This window comes from Lynx rufus, unplaced genomic scaffold (genome assembly GCF_022079265.1).
Source record: "Lynx rufus isolate CCGP_SWC_20201006 ecotype Redwood Valley unplaced genomic scaffold, mLynRuf1.p SCAF_4, whole genome shotgun sequence".
NCBI classification, from domain to species: Eukaryota; Metazoa; Chordata; class Mammalia; order Carnivora; family Felidae; genus Lynx; species Lynx rufus.
In genome coordinates, this window is record NW_025814856.1 from 20,332,978 (window position 1) to 20,341,186 (window position 8,209).

General features: G+C 43.1%; 1 protein-coding gene across 1 annotated transcript in view; it reads right to left on the reverse strand.

Moving 5' to 3' along the window:
* The window catches only part of WDR82 (WD repeat domain 82), a 19,206-nt gene extending 11,902 nt beyond the window's left edge, over window positions 1-7,304 (reverse strand). Inside the window, exons 1-2 of the mRNA XM_047096326.1 lie at window positions 7,096-7,304; window positions 2,519-2,616 (exon numbers count right to left, since the gene is read on the reverse strand). Coding sequence (XP_046952282.1) covers window positions 2,519-2,616; window positions 7,096-7,256 — 259 coding nt within the window. The 5' untranslated portion in view covers window positions 7,257-7,304. The remainder of the gene's footprint in view (window positions 1-2,518; window positions 2,617-7,095) is intronic.
* Window positions 7,305-8,209: the final 905 nt, after the last annotated feature.

The window sequence follows — 8,209 nt, forward strand, 5'->3', positions numbered from 1 at the left end:
GTTCTCCAACAGCGTGTTAGGGACCTAAATTTTAATTGGGTATATAATCTACATCAAAACTAAACAAATGGAAACAGAAGTAACGTCCTACTACTTTTTAAGTTAACCAGCTATCCACTGGTACTTTGTGCATCAGAGAGAAGTCAGTTGATAATAATAATAATAATAATAATAAAGTGTCCAAAAGAACAAATCAGGAAATTGGGTTAAAAAGATCTTAAAACATTTAAAAATTAAACTCATAAATACATCAGTAAGTCACAGCAGCGAGATTCTGTCAATATCAAAGAAAAGAATAATCATAGAGATTTGTGCTTGGGGAGAAAAAGACAAACACTCTTAAAAACCAAGTGATTCTACCTGAAAAAGTAAACAAAAAGATGGCGGTGGAAAGGGAATGAAGTGCCATAAAGAACAGAACTACAAAGTACTATGCCTTGCAAAAGACTAGGAGTAGGAAGCAATTGTTGCGAAAAAGGCAATAGGAAATGGTGCCAATATAGATAGGAAAGCATAGAAAGAACATTCTAGAGGCAAACAGACACAGAAACAAAGAGGCTGAAAGCACCAAGTCATTCCAGTTGTTCACAGGGGTACTTTCTAGTAACAGGGCGTCTAACTCGGGAGAGGGAAAACCACACTCTTTGTATGTTCCAAAACTGAACTCTATATAGTTTTCCTTGAAAATCTTCAAAGTTCTAGAATGACAACTATGAAGTCTTCCTGGATGTTCTATTGCTAGTAACTACTCACCTGCCCTAAGCAGAAAAAAGACTTTCCTCCCCATTACCTGGTTTCCCAGAGATGAGCAGGGAGTCGCCATCCTCTCCGCCCCACTCAGTAGCTGGTGCACTGTTCCTGGCAAGGCAGTGGCCTGTACAGTTATCTCCTGTACCGGGTGGTATCATAGACCCTCAAACTGTACAAACTACTACCTCAGCCTGGAATCAGGCAAAAGGAAACGGAGCGTTGGAGGAACTCTTCAGGATGCACTCGAGACAGGAAAGGCAACATCCTCCCAGCAGAGGCCTGGCAGCAAAGCTGCAAGTGCCACACATTTGCCTCATTTTGCACCATATTTGGAGAATCCTCACATTTAATCACCCCAACAGAAGAAGTATACCAGTCATTCAGGTGATCACATAGATATGTTTCCTCAGGATCCTAATGTTTTATATTCTTGTCCAAAAGCATCAATTGCACTGCTTACTTAGAAAACCACTTCTGAAATAGAGGCATGAAAAGTAGAAATGATATACTTACTAAAAATCAGTACAGGCAGAAAAGTCTCATTTAAAAAAAAAAAAGGACTTCCGCCCATCTGCTCTGAGATAAGCATAGCCAAAACAGCAGTCTAAGTGATCTTTGTGGATGACATTAGAAAAATCTTAACTGCAGGGGCTCCTGGGTGGCTCAGTCGGTTAAGTGGCCGACTTCACCTCAGATCATGATCTCGCAGGTCATGATCTCACAGTCTGTGGGCTGGGACCCCGCATCGAGTTCTGTGCCGACAGCTCAGAGCCTGAAGCCTGCTTTGGATTCTGTGTCTCCCTCCCTCTCTCTCTCTCTGCCCCTCCCCTGCTCATGTTCTGTCTCTCTCTCAAAAATAAACATTAAAATTTTAAAAAAAGAAAAAAAAAACTTACTATAAAAAGCGAGACAATCAATAAATCAGTGAGATAAATGGAAAAAAAAAAAAAAAAAAAGAGTCCTAAGGTGAAAGTTCTCAACTACCAAGATGAACTGTCAACTGAGAATGACTTATCCCAGGGGAAATAAATGCAGGTAAAAACAAGATCAAGATCATTTATTAGATAAAGAAATTCACAAATTTAATTTATAAAAATAACTCTTTACTCTTTAAAGCCATTAACTTTATTTAAAAGTTAAAAGGGGAAGGGCCCTCTAGCTGGCTCAGTCTGAAGGGCATGTGACTCTTTTGATTTCAGGGTTGTGAATTCGAGCCCCACATTGGGTATAGAGATTACTTACAAATAAAGTCTTTAAAAATAAATAAAATAAAATGGAAAAGGGACAAAATTCAGATTAAAAATGGTCCCTAAAATTAAACATAATTAAGGTCAATACACTGTCCTTCATGACACAGACCATGAAAGGTAGAGCATACACCAAAAACTCATCTAAGGTCCCTAAACTACCACAGCTCAAACATTCGTGGTTATTTGCCACTTGCTGTATGTCAAATAGTCTTTCCTTTTATTTGTTCAAAAAGTATTCTTTCAAGTTTAAAGAAGTACAAACTATAAATATAATTCATTGCTTCCTATACCCACTCTCCATTCTAATCTAGAGACCTTTCATACTCCATTTCAAGTCCTTCAAAAGTATTGGTGGCTTGTTTCCAGCATCCCTTCAGTCATAACAATTGCTAACATCTTAAGAAAATATGTTTAAATTACAGAAACTCTAAGCAAAGCAGAAATCGTCACAAAGATTCCAAGAACTACTTAACAAAAGAAATCATAACCATTACTTCCTAAAAAGAAGGCTTGCTTACCGTCTATTTTGTTAGAGCTGTAAACGACTGTGTTTGCTGCATGGGTGTATCTGATGAGGTCCACACCATATTTCTTACTGTACAGGGTTCTCTTTGGTCTGATGAGGAAATGGACAGAGAAAGAAAACCATCAAAATCCTCCATCACCAAAACCTAGGATCTTCATATAAACAGAAGAATCTGAATGATGTGGCAAGGATGAGAATTCTTTGGAAGCTCTAACACTGGAAAGAAACACAATTTCTTCCAAACGAGAGAAAACAAATGGAATCAATCAAGTGCAACAGACTTTCACCTCTGAACAACAAATGCTGAGGTTAGGAAGTGGAAGTAAATCTGAGGGCTCAACTGAGTCTTTACTACAATGTTCAGAAGTAAGTTTTGAGAAAAAGTACATCTTTTTGGAAAAGAAAGGCATACAAAACACAAGTCACAGTTTATAACAAAGAGGGATATGGGAATACGTTAAATTAGTGAGGCCCAAACTTTTCTTGAGCCATTCACTTAGAAACCAGATCTTTTCTCAAGAAGAAACAAATGATTTATCAAAACTGAAACCAGATGTAAAACTGCTTGTCTTTCCTAATATAACCTGCAGTTGCAGAAGCTATCTATCCTTCCTATTCTACAAGTCCAAAGCACTTACTGAGGCTTTTAGAAGGCAAGGCTGATTCTCCCTAGAAAAAAACTGGTCATTAGTTCTTTTCTTTTTAATGTAAAATCACATAATTCTAAGCTAGGAGTTACAAATTCATATGAAGTTCCTTTTCCTTCAATGTCTTCCTCTATAGGACCCTGAAAATCAAAGATCAAACTGAAACTGATCTCAGTAAAATCTTTAACCAAAAGCTCACAATGTTCTACATTTGGGTATAGGAGGATTTTATAAACTGTATACCAATGTTTACAAAGAGTTCCAATTTTGAAAAAGAAAAAAATTCGCCCTCTCAATGAAGCCTAGATGCTAAACAATCAGATTACCCAAGCAGCTTTAAGAACTCAAATATTTGCACTTTCAATTTTTGTTAATGTCAGTGAGGTCAAGGGTTTCCCTACCCAAAACTCATTTCCAAACAAGCTTCTCTTTCCAAATGCACTGAATTTTCCATTCTCACCTTTAACTGAAAGCTTAGTTAAAAAGATCAGTTCAAAGGCTACCCTGTTGAATCCCCTACCCTGGGCTCTGCTGTGGGGTTACTGTGTGGTAAACAGCGAGCACATGTATGCACATACATGTGTTCTTGCTCTCAAAAAATAGTTGACTTTACTTCTACAAGTGGAAAAAGAAGCTTACTTATCCCAACAATTCAGTCTAAAATAGTGAAGACATATCCTGAAGAGCCAATGTTAAAGGGTATGGAATAAGGAAAGTTTTTAGTTCCACTTATGTATGGCCTATTTGTCTCAAACACTAACCTGAGATTTATTTATTTTTTTTTTTAATTTTTTTTCCCCAACATTTATTTATTTTTAAGACAGAGAGAGACAGAGCATGAACGGGGGAGGGGCAGAGAGAGAGGGAGACACAGAATCGGAAACAGGCTCCAGGCTCTGAGCCATCAGCCCAGAGCCCGACGCGGGGCTCGAACTCACGGACCGCGAGATCGTGACCTGGCTGAAGTCGGACGCTTAACCGACTGCGCCACCCAGGCGCCCCTGAGATTTATTTTTTTTTTAATTTTTTTTTTTTCAACGTTTATTTATTTTTGGGACAGAGAGAGACAGAGCATGAACGGGGGAGGGGCAGAGAGAGAGGGAGACACAGAATCGGAAGCAAGCTCCAGGCTCTGAGCCATCAGCCCAGAGCCTGACGCGGGGCTCGAACTCACGGACCGCGAGATCGTGACCTGGCTGAAGTCGGACGCTTAACCGACTGCGCCACCCAGGCGCCCCTGAGATTTATTTTTAATAACAGAAATCTTTTACCTCATATCACTTCCTAGTTTGAAAACAAGATCCTAATTTTTGCATCCATTTCAGAGGATCTTTACAAAGCCCATGCACAACATTTTTCCATGAATATTTTGGTAAGCTTCTTTCCACAAACTACGATTCTGGTGATCAGGCATGAATAAAAAATATTATGAAAAATTTTCATCACCTAGCAGATAATATATAAGTCTTTCAAATTGAAAAATCACTCAACGGATGAACAAAAACAACGGACAAAATGAACAAAAAACTGGAGAATATTAAGTATAAAGAATCTTGTTTTGACCATCTTCAAACTCCCAAATTCTAACATTTAGTACCATCTAGTAGAGATACTATGACTTCCAAGGAAACAGTACTCTTCTACCAATGTTGGTTTGACTTATACTAGTGGCACATTTTTTCCTCACATTACCCCTTAGGATCATGGACTCTTAAAGGCAAAAGAGGTCATCTAATACTCAGAGAAGTGATCTAACCAATGTCACATACCTGGTCACAAAGCCAAACTAGAACCCAGGTCTCCTAACTACCAAGCCACTCCCTTGCCACAGACCACAATGAAATAAGGTCACAATTAATTGATAAGAGAAAATTTAAAAGAGAATGCCCTATACTATTATATCAATACTAAATTTGCTAATTTGGATAATTGTGCTCTGGTTGTGTAAAAGAATGTCCTTGTGCTGAGGAAATCCATGTTGAAGTGTTTGGAGATCAGGGGCTTGATACCTCCAACTTATTCTCTTAACGGTTCATTAAAAAATGCATACCTAAATACTTAACAGAGAGCTGTAATGCAAAAGAGGTAAAATGTAACTGATTATTGGACGATATGGATCTCTGAAATACTGTTTAACTTTCCTGTAAGTTTGTAATTATGTAAAAAGCTACATGAGTGAATAAACTGCATGTCATAAAATTAACATTTTACTTTCAAGTAAACTGTCACTGCTCCCAACAAGTAGAAATTATGCCACACTTAGAGAGAAACTACTAAGAAGGCTATCACAACCTTCATCTCGTTTGAATGAGAACACACATCTCCATCATCAAGGTTCCAGGTAGAGGTTCCAATCTGTGCACAAGCACTCAACATTTCAAGCCAGTCAGCTTCAAATTACTTCTAGTCCCAGGAACCCACAATCCTAATCCCAACTCCAGCTCTATATGATACTCTCTCTTCCAAACTGATTCAAATGACCAAACCTGGACAGAAATACATCTACTAAATGAGTAACGTTGACTCAAGTCAGCACTGGTCCAGCTAACAATGCTCTCTTCCCTTAGGACCACCACTCTAGGCCACTCGTCTGCATACTGCAGGCAGATCCAGAGCCAGTTACATAATACTTTTCCATAGCCCCCGTGGGAAAAAATTGGGAAGAAGATACAGCTTAGACCAAAACAACATTACTTTAGATAACCGAATTCACAAACGAAGAGACAAGTTCCAAAGAAAGTTTACAGAAGACATCGGTTTTAAAACAAAACAAAAGGCAAAAAGAACAGTTGGAAAAGACAGAGAAAACCCCAACGATTCAAAAAATAAGATCTGGAATTAGGTAACAAAATGAAATCTGACAAAACCACTAGCCACTGAATTATACCAAATAGCCACAAGCCTGCTTGAAGAAGGTGGCTGAGGGAAATCGAATCTAGCCTAAGCCACTTTCTGCTCCAAAGGAGTTCACGATTTAGTAACGAGAAAGCAAAGCAGGTTTATAAAGGGTGAGGTGAAGCTGACACGGTCCCCAGAGAAAAAGGCAAAAATGTGCTTATAAGACTTTAGTGGCAACACAGAAATTTCACGATCAGACCCTGAATTTTGGTAATTCCAGTTGGACCATAAAGTGTAATTTAAAAATATATATAAGAGGAAACATAAAATTGTTTTGGGATGCTATGTTTTCCTAGTAGGTTCCCATTCAGGTCGGGATGGGACAGCCAAGTTAGTTTTTTTTGGCAAAAAGGAAGTTTCTGATGTTGTTAAAAAGTTAACTACAAATGTGGGCAATGGGTCTGAGGGAGTAAAAGAATGATTTGGAACCGAAAGAAAAAGACAGGGGGCCCAAAGAGGCACAACAAATAAATCCTGACAGCTAAGAACTGCAACCCACGCGGCCTTCCGGCAGAAGGCGGCGGGAAGCTAAGGGGCAGGGGATGGGCGGAGTGCCAGGGCTGAATCGAGGTCACCGAGGAGGGCAGAGAGAGCGAGCTGTGACGCTGCTGACTGAGGCAGGAGCGCAGCCTCTGCGGTTCCGCGCGGGGGGCCAGAGCCGACCGGCACCTCTGACAGAGTCGGAGGAGCGGAAAAGCTACCTGCTGGGGCCCAGGTGGGCGGACCGGGCGTTTAAAGGTCAAGGTCAAGGTGGGGTTTGGCAAGCGATACGGAAGCGCTTTTCCAGGAGGCCGAAAGCAAGCAAAATAATAACGATGGTAGTATCACTCTCACTATTATTATTTTTAAAAAGGTCTCCTGGACATCTTCGGAATGAAGCGGCCCTGGCGGCAGCGAGTGCAAAACAGGCCGGAGAGGGCGGCGGGGCCGGGGGCGGGCGGCGGGGCGAGCGCTGGGCCACGAGAGGGAGAGAGGGAGGGACGGACAGACTCGGGCCCGGGCCCAGGGCCACCGCCGCACTCACTTGCCCTCCTGGCAGTCATAGAGCACGATGGAGTCGTCGTCGCTGCTCGAGATGACCGTCTCGCCGTTGGGGCTAAAGTCAAAGCAGTTAATCTTGTCCGAGTTCTCGCGGAACACCTTGGCGACGCGGAAACTCCGCAGCACGCTGTCGGTCAGCTTCATGGCGGCGGCTGCTGGAGGCGGTGGCGGCGGCGCAGGGCTGGGGCGGGGCCCGGCAGCAGGCGGGCGGGCGGGCTGGCTGCCGAGGGGCCGACCCGGGCGGGGCGGGCGCCGCGCCGGCGGCGAGCGGAAAGGCGGCCGACAGTCGGGCCGCCTCCACCCCTTCCTCCTCCTGCACGTGCGGCGCTCTTCTGCCGGGACTGCGGGATCTCGCGGACCTTTCCTCCTCACAGTCGCCTCAAGGCCAACCGGCGCGGCGCCGGCTCATTGTGTCCGCCATCTTGGGACGACAGGCAGAAGCTGAGGGCGAGGAGCCTCACCGCAGCGCACGCCGGGAAAGGGGGCGGGACGGAACGGCAGCGCGAGAAGGGGCGGTGGGGCGGTGACGTCAGTGCGGCCGCCGAGGAATGGAGTGGCGGGGTGGCCCGAGGCTGCGATTCCCTGACGGGCAGTAGGGCGCGAGGGGCGGGGATGTCCACGGCCTTCCCTTTGGTGGGCCGGAAGGCCGAGGGTGCCCGGAAGCCGTGGGCTTTTGTGCGGGATCGCAGGCCACTGGGAGCAGGTACTGCGAGGGTCGGCTACGCCACTGGAGCGGCGGCCTGGGGGTGAGTTAGTGCGCTAACCGCTGGCGGGCTTTGACTGCTAGTGCACCACAGCGCAAGCATAGTTTCAGTTTCAGGGTCTGGGGGATTTTTTGTTCGTTTTTTTGAGCTGTATTATACGATAGACTGCACAAATTTTAAGTGATTTTTTTTCATTTGGATATACACCCTTGTAACTACTGCCCAGAACTTTCTTTTAAGACTTCTATAAAAACTTTTTAATTGACATATAACGTAAAGTGAATAATAAGGTGGACTAATTTTAAGTGTATAGCTCCACACATTTTTATAATCACTCACCTTTAAGTTTCAAGATGTATTTACAGCCTCAAAATTAATAGCATCGATTACAAA